A 10913-nucleotide genomic window follows, 5' to 3' on the forward strand; every position below is an offset into this window, starting at 1 on the left:
AGAAGAGGAGAACAAGGAAGGCGAATAGAGGAAGCGGGGGCAATTGGAAGCTGAAAGCAGTAACGCCACAGAGAAGAGCAGATATCCAAAATACGGAAGTCAAACCACGGAAGCAGAGGTCATGGAGGCAGGTGATTCGACAGAGAAGAAATTCAGAGAAAATAGGTAAGGGAGCATCAAAACAGCAAAAGCGGAGGGATGAGAGACGTTAAGGAACAGGCCGAAATCAAAGCTAGGATCTGGCTATAAGACGGCTTGTCTAGGGAGAAGGGCAAGGGGGAAACCCGAGAGAGAAGAAAAGGCAGTGAAAACATGGAGGTTTTCGGGCAAAAATCGAAATCCATCACGCAAAAGGAAAAATAGAAGAGAGATTAGAGTCTTTCGGAAAAAAAGATGGTCTTTATCTTCTTCTCCCCTTCGGCAAAAGAGAGGCATCAGACAAAGCTGCTAATGCTTCATTTTTGGCAACCAGAGCAGTAGAGATAAGAGAGGATTCGGGTCTTTGCAAAGGAGGAGCTAATAACGGTATACATCAATTTCTTTTTCGTTCTTCGATGTATTTCCATAGCTTGTAGAAATAGAGGTAATGATGAGTAAAATGAATGCCATGAATGGTCTCTAAGTTCATTTTGTGTAGGTGTGATATTGTATGTCGCTTAAATGGTCAATGTTAGATGAAAAATACCGAATTTTTTCTGATTTTGCCATTGGAATAGCTGAACATGCTTGGTTTTGTTTGAATATCATGCATATTAACTGTTAGCAAAAAAATCTCTCCAAAAGGTTTCTAGGGCATTTCTTCTCTCATTTCCCTCTCAAGTTTTATTGGAACCATTTTTGTGACTTAGCAATGGTCTTTGTTTTGTTGTGGGATACTCGAGTCATGCTGTTACCAATATATATACCATCCCACTTTGTAATGTTTTAACTTAGATTTCTGGTGTACGACCAGAATATTTATTTTTGGCTCCTGTCCATGTAGAGTAAGACCTCTGACGACTCTCATTTTCAACCTTTCTGTTGGAGTTTTTCTCTATTAGTATGTGACACCATTTGCGTATACCATATATTTGAGGTGTAAATTTTAGATTAATTTAACTTTATTATTAAAAAGATTAATAAGAATAAATATACCACTTATGATAATTTGAGTTAATTTTGTGAAAATTATTAAAATATTTCTGGTATTAATAGGAAATATTTTACATTTTTATGCTGCAATATCAATATCTTAACATTGTCATTTATGTTGTTTAATATCTTGAAAAATTGTATATATGCAATTTTGGAGTTTTATTATTTTATTTGTTGGGTAGAAAAGAGAATTCAAAATAAATAGATGTGTAATGCTTCATAAAACATTTGTACTTAAATTTTTTAAATATTTTTGTAATTTTATTTTTTTCTTCCAAACTAGTAGTAACAAAATTAAATATTAACTGAAGGTAATCAACACATTAAAAAAATTGTAGTCGAAAAGGTAACAAAGGAACTCGAAATTATTACCAACAGAACAGAGGGCTAAAGGAATATTAGCTTAGTCTTAACACAACGGCCAAACAGGCACCGAAGGCTGGTATAGGAGGAGGAGAGCATTCAAGTTAGAGAGATGCCTCTATGTCAGGCCACAGTTCCAGCATCGTTCTCCTTCTAAGCTCCAGCAACCATGACCTTGCGGTTCTCGTCATGTTCCTTTCCCTGACCTGCCGCAAATCCACTCCTTTCCTCACATGCCACCAACCAGAATCCATATTGTTTTTTCAATTCATCGAGTCTGGTCTTATACGACCTGTATGGTTGTCAAGTGATTCTTAGTGATTGTACAACCTTGTAAACTTACTTTGGTTAATTTTGATTATCTTGGCTGTTTATGTTGGAAACAATGTGCTATGGGTTGAAATATTTGAATTGATGATAATGTGTGGAAATGATTAAATTGCATTTGGGCAGAGGAGAAAAAGTATGTTTGTAGAGCTTGATTTGTGCAGCTCGACGGAAATCTATTGTTTGTTTTAACTAGAAAATTTTTTAGTAAAGGAAGAAGATTTTTTTAATTTTGAAAATTGTGTTGATTGTAGCTGTTTTTTGCTCTAACAATCCAAGTTGCTTATGTTTTGCCACTATGCTTTATTATACATGTTTATTTCACATTCCTGTATGAATTTGCATTTTATCCTTCTGGTTAGTTAGTATCATAATTTCATGCTCCTTTGAAATGTTTATGGAAATTGTGGAGGTAATCATTCCTCAGTTAGGTTATCAAACGTTTTTTGATATTTTTGAGTTTAAGCTTTTGGATATTTTGTTCATTGGCAACAAAATGATTGATTGTGTGGAAACAGCATCGGCGCAATTACCAATGGTTGCATGATTTTTTTTAATGGATTTCTTGCAAAATTAGCTATTTGGCATTATCATAGGAGGCTCAATCACTAGTGTTTTTCTAACTATTGGTTTTTAGGTTCCTCTTTTTGTTTATTGCTTCTAGTTCATTACAGGCTACTTATTGATTATTCTCTAAGCCACTCCTTTGCTGTCGAATTTCTACTATGAAACTGCTGACAGTTTTATCTTGTGGTGGCAAAGAAAGAAAGTACTCATTTTATGCTAGTGAAAAATTATGGTCTATTGTTCTTTAGGTATAATGGAACTTCCAGATGGTGCTTAGTTCAAGGTTGTTTTGTTTAAACATTGAAAATTATGTGTAATTATTATTATTTTTTTCTCATGCAGGTTTGGACAAAAATATAATCAATAACAAGTTGAGTCTCTCAACTATCCTCTCTTCCTTCAAATTCTCTTTTACCATTTGCTTTCTTTGAGGTTCAACGTCTCTCTTTCTTGTTTTCTATCTGTATATATCTATCAATACCCAATTGTTATTTGCATATTCCTTTGTGATCTTCTGGCTGCAGAACATGATTGCCTTGAAAGGATTACGGTGCAATATCCTGGAAACTAAATCTCCTTGTGAGTCACCCAGAATCCTGTTTGGTCCATTCAATTTATTTTCTCAGAAAAGATGGAAAAAACCAGTGGATTCAGCCCAAACACGCTTGGAGAACCGAACAAGGGATCTCAAATTAGACAAACTCATGATCCATCAAAATAAACTTAAAATCATCCTCAAAATTTACGAACTGATGTCGAATAGGAAGCGAGGTCCGTATGTTTCTGTACAACTGATGTCTCGTTGGAAGAACCTGATTGGACTGCATGTGGGTATTGGAACGTTTCTTCACAAATATCCACATGTTTTTGAGGTGTTTACACACCCCAGTGGAAGGAACTTGTGTTGTAGGATTAATGGTAAAATGAGGGATTTGATCAACGAAGAAGAAAAAGTCTCTAGAGAATGTGAAATGGATGTGGTGAAGCGGATTAAAAAGTTATTAATGATGTCAAAAAATCAGACTCTTCATGTTCATGCTTTGAGGTTGATGAGGAGAGAATTGGGTTTGCCTGAGGATTTTCGGGAGTCAATATTAGGTAAGTATACATTGGATTTTAGGTTAATTGATTTGGAAACTGTCCAATTGGTTAATAGAGACGAGACGTTAGGCCTGGCTGAAGTTGAAAAATGGAGAGAGAAAGAGTACATCGAGAAATGGTTGAGTGAGTTTGAAACAAGATTTGCATTCCCTATTAATTTCCCTACTGGCTTCAAGATTGAGGGAGGATTTAGGGACAAGTTGAAGAATTGGCAAAGACTTCCGTATTCAAAGCCTTATGAGAGAAAGGAAGCTGTTTGGGTGCGCACATGTGGAGGGATTGAGCAGTTTGAGAAACGAGTGGTTGGGATTATACATGAGTTGCTTAGCTTGACTGTGGAACAAATGGTTGAGGTTGAAAGATTATCTCATTTTAAGAAGGATTTTGGTACGGAAGTTAATATGCGTGAATTACTGTTGAAGCACCCTGGCATATTCTATATATCCACCAAGGGCGGCATCCAGACTGTTTTCCTTAGAGAAGCATATAGCAAGGGGTGTTTGGTTGTGCCAAATCCGATCTATGTTGTTCGAAGGAAAATGCTGGACCTTCTTGTGCTGGGCTGCCAAAATTCTCGAGAATTTGGAGCCCAAGAAGAAATCAAGGATGTGAATAAAAATTTGATCTGTAATGAAGATAGGAAAGATAGAATAGAGGGAGACTCAGTCCCAAATTTTGATAACTATGATAAAGGAAGCTCCCATGGTAGTGGTTGTGGTTTTTCTACTTTATCCAAGGATTAGTTCCAAAGTGAAAGGCAATGTGCCTTTGAATTGATTAAAGTTGACTGAATTATGTTTCACAATTGTTACACAACATGGTCTTCTTTGCTTAGTTTATTGGATCTAGGTGTGAGTGGACATGGAGAAGGATGGGGCTGGTAAGTTACTTTTCCCTTCTAATCCTTGAGGTTGCATGTCAAATGCTGCTACTTTATCTATCCCTATAACATTTCACTCCTCAAGATGCAGTATCATGGCCGTTTAAATAGGTTTTGTTGTGAGGATGTATTTATGCCTTATGCCTTATCCATTATCCGTTACTTGAAACAATTTGAAACTAAACCGAGCTTGACAAACTTTTCCCAAGGCTTTATGGATGAAGGTATCAGCTTCCGATATTCTTATTCAGAGTTCTCATTCTTTCATTATTTAGATTTCTTTGTGCTAGTAAGCCCTCTCTAATGTTGGACTTTAGCAGCAATGCCATTTATTTATGATTTGGTTAATGACAGGGCATAATGTAAAGATACCGATGTGCTTTTTTTCTTTTTAATTATGTCATTAAGTAATTTAAATTTTAATCCACCTGCTGTAGACTGAAGAAGTGCTTGTTCATGGTTATTTCTATTCCTTTTACTTGGGTTGATCTAGCATCTGGATGTTCCCAATCGAATGTTTAATTTTCCCTGTTATGTTACTTTTTTCCTCATGGATAGGCTAAATTTCTCAAGTAGACTTCTTTCTATTTAGGAGGGGGAGTTCATGTAATGTTTCCAAAACCTCTATTGTTGAGTAGTATGCTGGATGTGTTTGAAATTGATTTTTGATCTTTGCAGCTGCAAGTTTGTAGCGATGGGAACAGAATGCTGCTCTCCAAAATCATGGCTTGAACACTTAACTGCTTCAATGTCCTGGTTTCATTCTCCCATGAGGCTTAATTTTGTCCTTCATACTCTAAGCCGAGCACCTTAAAAACACTGGAATATTGCAAGAGGAAAATTTTTAAGGGCATCCGACTACATATCTGAGTGTTGATGAAGTGAAAAGGAAAATCATGGAAAGAAAATGCAGGTACGGCCTTTTTCTGTATCATGGTAAGTGGCTTCCCCTGCAGGACCCCTGATTAATTGAGGTAAAGGAATGGTATGGACAAGACATGCTGGCGTGGATTGTATGGTGGTGTTTGCTTAGCTATATTGCAACATGTATGTATGCATCAAAAGGTTTAGACTTTAGGAAATAAGAAAGGAGGGAAAAAAAAAGGGAAACTTAAATGTGGTTGTGAAAGCAACAGAAGGCGTACAAGCATATGCTAGATAGTATTTGAAAGGTATATGTATAAGGGAATGGTGTGCTCCTCACCGCAATTTGTAAACATGTTGCTTCTATTCCAATATTCCCACCCTTCAGACCCACCTTTTCAACCACCATTGAATCATCAATGGAATAACAAGTAAGTCATCCGATAATCAAAGCTGTTGCATGCTTTATGCGTACTTATATTTTATAGGTATAGCATTCAACATCTGTTCATTTGTTTTTTATACTTTGCAGTAATATTTTTCTGAGTTGCGCATATGCAGTTTGCATTATGTATATATAGACATATGCTCCTCTTGCTCTTTTCTCTGCCGCTTTTCCTTTTTTTGGATGATATTCTGCGGTCTTGGATTGGAAAAAACTTTGTATACATATATTGTATAATATTTAATTAAATATATATTATATGGACACCGTGGAGGGAGAGGAAGTATATAACAAGTAGATAGGGACCAATGGCAGCATGATATTGACCCTACATTCAATTTGGTCTTGTGCCCAAACCAGGGCTTTAGGCTTTCATGCCCAAATAAATAAACAAAGGGATCAAAGATCAAGGTGGGGGATAGATTCGCTTTGTCTGCAGATCGATTTAATTAATAAATATCTCTTGTTGGAAAATAAATTAATTAAACAAATAAAAAGAGAAACGGGAACTGAATTTTTGCCGTAAATATGCACAAATATATACGGATTGTGGACTGTGCATATAAGTTTTGTGATACAAGTAAGACGGGGAGAGAGCTAGCCTCTGATCTCAATATCGTGCTTTTTAGATACAGGTATACGTACATATATAATATATACTAGTATAGAGAAGTTGCTTTAAGAAAAAAGGCGCATCAATTAAGTGAACGGATAAGATTTCTGTACGCATAGATATATATATGTATGGACACGTAAAAGAAAGCATTTCTTGAATCCTCAATATACCTCTCCAACCCCATCATCATGTTTGGTTGGCGCCGTGGGAAGACTCATTTGTCCAATGCCATGTCTGTAAGTCGTCCTGATCTTTTTCCGGCTCAAAATTACTACATGTCCTTTCATCGGTCCCGCACACACACATATATATATAATGTATGACAAACGAGTCACTAGGTGTTGTTCGTGTGACAGATTGTGGAGCTGTTGGTGCATATGGATTGTGAAGGATGCGAGAAGAGGGTTCGAAAAGCCATCTCAAAAATCGATGGCAAGATTTATTTTCTTGATTATGCCCTCTCTCTTTCTTGAGACACTGGCTACACATATATCCACATATCTATGTACATACGTTTGTATGTGTATGTGTGTGTGTGTATAGATATATATATATATATATGTATATGTATATGTATATGTAATGGGTGGATGGGGGGTGGATGCAGGTGTTGACAGCTTAGAGATAGACATGGATAAGCAGAAGGTGACAGTGATGGGGTACGTAGAGCAGAGAAAGGTGTTGAAGGCGGTGAGAAGAACGGGGAGGAAGGCGGAGTTTTGGCCTTTTCCATACGACGGTGAATATTATCCATACGCCTCGCAGTATCTTGACGAATCAACCTTCTCTTCTTCTTATAATTACTACATGCATGGCTTCAATGAAAGCGTGCATGGCTATTTCCCCGACCAGGCTTACTGCACCGTCCCTGATCATACCGTTCATCTTTTTAGTGATGATAATGTTCATGCTTATTGCTCTATTATGTGAACCTCCTCTATCAATAATATTATTATATATATATATATATATATATTGTTAGATATGTGTGTGTGTGTGTGTGTGTGTGTGTTTCTTTTGCTTCTTATAAAGTTGTTGATTCTTATAAAACTATTTACTTTCCTTTTTAACAATTTATATTAAGGCTTTAGTTGTATTATTTTTTATTAGAAAATTAATTAGTATGCAAATGTTACTTAAGGATGCAAAAATATTTTTTGAAAAATGTTGCACCAAACTATGCAATATTTAGAGCACATTTACTAAAAATTCTATAATTTTTTATACATATTTGAAAGTAAATTTAGTTTTTTAAGATTAATAAATTTAAATTTTCTTTTCTTTTAACTATTGAATTTTAAAACATATATATATATATATATATATATATATTTCTTGAATAATTAACATGGCCCCAACAAATCATTCAATTAACAAATCTTAATGGGCTTCATGGGCTATTTAAAGCCCATCTAAGTTTTAATACTCTTCATTATTGAAACGAGCTGCCAATATCGAATAGGTGGAGTCGGTAACCAACGACTAAGCAAGCGAGCGGCCATGGCAGAGCCACGACCTCGTTGCTTAATCCACACTTTGATTTCTGATCTAATCGAATTTCCTGTTTTTTTTTTTTGTGTGGATTTGGCGCTGTAAGCTGGTAACTCAGAGCATCAAGCGGTTAGGGTTTGATTAGGGAAGATAGGTAAAGAGGATGGATCACTACAAGGTGTTGGGGTTAGGGAGGAAGGCCACCAAGGAAGAAATTAAGGAGGCTTTCAGGCGAATGGCGGTCAAGTATCATCCGGACAAGCATTCTCATTCCCCACAATCTGTCAGGGACGATGCGCTCCTCCGATTCAAGCAGGTCTCTGAGGCCTACGAGGTGCTAATCGATGATAGCAAACGCGCGCTTTATAACTCTCATATGCACGCTTCTGCCTCCAGTTATGGCTACGCTTCTAATCATTCTTATCGCTCCGATTATGGTTATGGTTATGGATATAGTCAAAGTCGTGGTTCTTCTACGGCTGGGTTTCGCTCTGCTTATGCTTCTAATTCTCCCAACCTTATCGACGTTGTGCTTCGCTTCTTAACCACGCGACAGTTTTTCCTCAGTTGTGCCTTTGCCGGGTGATTCTCTCACTTTTCTTTAACTCAATTTTCGTTATATTAGAATTGTTAGTTCTAATGATCGATACTTTTTCTATACCTGAATTTGTCTTTGGACATGCATGCTTTGAAACCGTTCCTGTTCTTTGCATTTATATATTCATGCTTTGGATTTCAACATTTTTTTTCAATGAATAGAGGAAGTCTGATTCTCTGTTGTTTTCTTTCCAGTGCCTTATTTGGTGGGTTTGTTGTGCTTGATAAGAGCGGGGATGCACTGTGGAAAATCCATAATCCCGGGGTACGTTTATGCTTGCTATGATTTTACCTGCTTCGCTGTTTTTTAAGTACCTGTTTCTACCGAATGAACCCTACATCCGTCCAAATTTACGGCTTCTGGGGTTTATTCTATGACTTGTTTTATTCTATGATTTGGGTGTAAGGGTGTAACTGGTTTACTCTCATTTTATTATTTTAATTTAAGAATTAGTACTACTGATTGAGAAGAAAAACAGAAAGAACAGAAGGCAGTGAGAAGAAACCGCCTTTCTGGAGAATGCTTTATTAGAAGAAGCTTTTCTTTTGTTACTTCTTATCAGGCTGTTGGAGAATATTCTTACTGGTCTCGGTGCCTGCTAGATAATTATAAGCTTTGATGTATGTATCTTCAGCGCATAGGGGACTACATAAGGAGTTAATTCTAAAAATCATAATGAATGAAGGAATAGTTCCAATTATAATGGGTTCTGTGTTTCAGTGGACCATCATGTGTCATATAGATGCCACTGTAGTGGAAGTAGAGAATAAGAATATTGATAGGAGAAACAATTGATTGCAGGCAGTCAAGAAAAACAAATTCAAAACATAGGTGGTCAAATGAGGAAGCTGAGGTGAGAAAGGCATATAAAGCCAGAGATGAAATCAGTTGTTGGATGGTGGCAATAGCAACAGTAGGAAATGGATTGATAAAATGATGTTTCAGATGGTTGAGGCGTGTGCAATATAGGTATAAAGACACACCTATACTGGAGCGAGTTCATCTGAGTAATTGGTAAAAATGGGGTGAGATTAGAATCCATGTTTATCTGATGGTGTTAAGGAATTCTAATTGAGATAAGTTGATTTGAGCCAATCAGGTAGGAATCCCTATCTGAGATAAGTTGATTTAAGTTGTTACACTAATTCGGTAATGACTTTGGTTATTGTAGTATATGGCCATTGGAATGTTGTTCGGCTTATATCTAGGTGGGGATTTACTCGTAGATTGTTATAAGCGATTAATGTAGGATGATTGTTTTAGAACGGTTGCACGTAAGAAATGCTACATCAATAAATATAGGTACTGCTGCAGTTTCTCATATACCTGTTATAAGGATAGCCAATGAGCAATAATCGGCCCCATGTGAAAATTCAGAATTAAGTTAAAAGTAAGGGAAGAGTTTGGGAGTTATACTTGTAATCTTTCAGTTTAATAGGATTGTCAAAGAGAACAGGAAAATGTCTCTTGACGGTCAGAACTGTGTAATCTATTCCAAATTTATGATTTACAGTAATGCATGCTGATCATTATCTTATGCTTGAAAATTTAAACTGTTGTGAATAAATATAGAGAGGTAAGGAAAGATTGCTCTTGCAAAATTCTGCTGTAACTATGCCTGACTTCCTACTTGTACTTGTTTAGAATGTTTGAATTTTCGCTGCAAGGAAGCTTGTTTTAAGAGTATTAACAGAATTGTATTTGGATTGCAGAAATCATTTGAAGAAGCCATGGAATCCATTGAGAAAGCCAAAGACCGTAGAGATAAGACGTAGCAGCATATATTGGTGTTCTTTCCTTCTCTACTCTGGGTAATTAGCCTAATGTTTCATTCTCATTAGGTCGGTATTTCGGGTTCCAGAATTATATTTATTACCTGTTGTATGCACTTTTTTTTTTTTTTTATTTTTTCCTTTTCCACGTGGTCCTCCCAATGCTAGGAAAGTCTTCAGTGGCTAGATATATATTTCTGTATATGTAGGTAGTTTTTTTTAGGGGTAGAAGCGAAGGAGGATACAGAATCGGGTAGTTGAACCAGGGAAATAAGAGGTGGACATAACTATCCATTACCAATGTCTGCTTGGTTTGTAAGTACATATAGTTAATTGTACATTCATTAATTCCTGAATATAAGAATAATATTGATGAATCATTCTCAATAATGCGAATTCAATCCAATTTGACTTGTATCCGTGTTTTTATCAGACATTTGTCAATACCTTCAGTTGATGATTATAGGATTCCGGTTATGCACTTGTTTAAAGATTTTTGTTTGCTCTGCCAGTCGGCAATAAAGTTGGATTTTGTGGGTCCTAGATTATGTCGCATGTAGATTGGTGAATCACAACCTTTTTGTGAATTGGAGTGTAGCAGCCAGGCAAGTCAAGCAAGTCTTCTGCAACTGCATCGTTTGGCCTGGTTGCCTCATTTATGTTTTAACTTTTTCTGTGTTAATATTATTTTTGTCTTTTGACGTTAATTTGAGGTTTATACGGAGATACATTCTGGTCAGATTCGGAGGGAGAAT

At 36.4% G+C, this 10913-nt stretch overlaps 3 protein-coding genes across 7 annotated transcripts; all 3 read left to right on the forward strand.

Annotated features, from left to right (window-relative positions):
- Positions 1 to 413: 413 nt before the first annotated feature.
- Positions 414 to 5756, forward strand: LOC110817114 (Ubiquitin carboxyl-terminal hydrolase family protein). 4 transcript variants are annotated; one of them, XR_002540130.2, is made up of 4 exons: positions 414 to 525; positions 2734 to 2761; positions 2916 to 4596; positions 5051 to 5756. XR_002540130.2 is itself a non-coding variant. In XM_022045515.2 (3 exons), exon 3 carries the CDS (start codon positions 2919 to 2921, stop codon positions 4233 to 4235), a length of 1317 nt encoding a protein of 438 aa, XP_021901207.1. In that variant the 5' UTR covers positions 414 to 525; positions 2734 to 2761; positions 2916 to 2918; the 3' UTR covers positions 4236 to 5756. The 4 variants fall into 4 exon arrangements, 2 of the variants coding, with proteins under 2 accessions (XP_021901207.1, XP_021901208.1); XR_002540131.2 differs by having other exon boundaries at positions 2916 to 4372; XM_022045515.2 differs by having other exon boundaries at positions 2916 to 5756.
- On the forward strand, positions 5529 to 7264 carry LOC110817116 (Heavy metal transport/detoxification superfamily protein). 2 transcript variants are annotated; one of them, XM_022045518.2, is made up of 3 exons: positions 5529 to 5667; positions 6654 to 6729; positions 6905 to 7264. In XM_022045518.2, exons 2-3 carry the CDS (start codon positions 6675 to 6677, stop codon positions 7225 to 7227), a joined length of 378 nt encoding a protein of 125 aa, XP_021901210.1. In that variant the 5' UTR covers positions 5529 to 5667; positions 6654 to 6674; the 3' UTR covers positions 7228 to 7264. The 2 variants fall into 2 exon arrangements, with proteins under 2 accessions (XP_021901210.1, XP_021901209.1); XM_022045517.2 differs by lacking the exon at positions 5529 to 5667 and adding an exon at positions 5935 to 6533.
- Positions 7265 to 7722: 458 nt separating this feature from the next.
- LOC110817211 (Chaperone DnaJ-domain superfamily protein) lies at positions 7723 to 10564 on the forward strand. Its single transcript, XM_022045654.2, has 3 exons — positions 7723 to 8370; positions 8581 to 8650; positions 10099 to 10564. The coding sequence occupies exons 1-3, from the start codon at positions 7952 to 7954 to the stop codon at positions 10159 to 10161; spliced, it is 552 nt and encodes a 183-aa protein (XP_021901346.1). The 5' UTR covers positions 7723 to 7951; the 3' UTR covers positions 10162 to 10564.
- The last annotated feature ends 349 nt before the right edge of the window (positions 10565 to 10913 follow it).

The sequence above is a fragment of the Carica papaya genome, chromosome 8, assembly GCF_054855325.1.
Source record: "Carica papaya isolate Zhongbai chromosome 8, ASM5485532v1, whole genome shotgun sequence".
In the NCBI taxonomy this organism is placed as follows: Eukaryota; Viridiplantae; Streptophyta; class Magnoliopsida; order Brassicales; family Caricaceae; genus Carica; species Carica papaya.

What these genes read in the sequence shown, in the direction of transcription:
- LOC110817114 (XM_022045515.2), top strand. Translation starts at nt 2,919, where the DNA reads ATGATTGCCTTGAAAGGATTACGGTGCAATATCCTGGAAACTAAATCT.
- LOC110817116 (XM_022045517.2), top strand. Translation starts at nt 6,486, where the DNA reads ATGTTTGGTTGGCGCCGTGGGAAGACTCATTTGTCCAATGCCATGTCT. An exon ending in ATTTGTCCAATGCCATGTCT is followed by an intron (nt 6,534 to 6,653) that starts GTAAGTCGTCCT and finishes TTCGTGTGACAG; the next exon opens with ATTGTGGAGCTGTTGGTGCA. An exon ending in AGCCATCTCAAAAATCGATG is followed by an intron (nt 6,730 to 6,904) that starts GCAAGATTTATT and finishes GGGTGGATGCAG; the next exon opens with GTGTTGACAGCTTAGAGATA.
- LOC110817211 (XM_022045654.2), top strand. Translation starts at nt 7,952, where the DNA reads ATGGATCACTACAAGGTGTTGGGGTTAGGGAGGAAGGCCACCAAGGAA. An exon ending in CTCAGTTGTGCCTTTGCCGG is followed by an intron (nt 8,371 to 8,580) that starts GTGATTCTCTCA and finishes TTTTCTTTCCAG; the next exon opens with TGCCTTATTTGGTGGGTTTG. An exon ending in GGAAAATCCATAATCCCGGG is followed by an intron (nt 8,651 to 10,098) that starts GTACGTTTATGC and finishes TTTGGATTGCAG; the next exon opens with AAATCATTTGAAGAAGCCAT.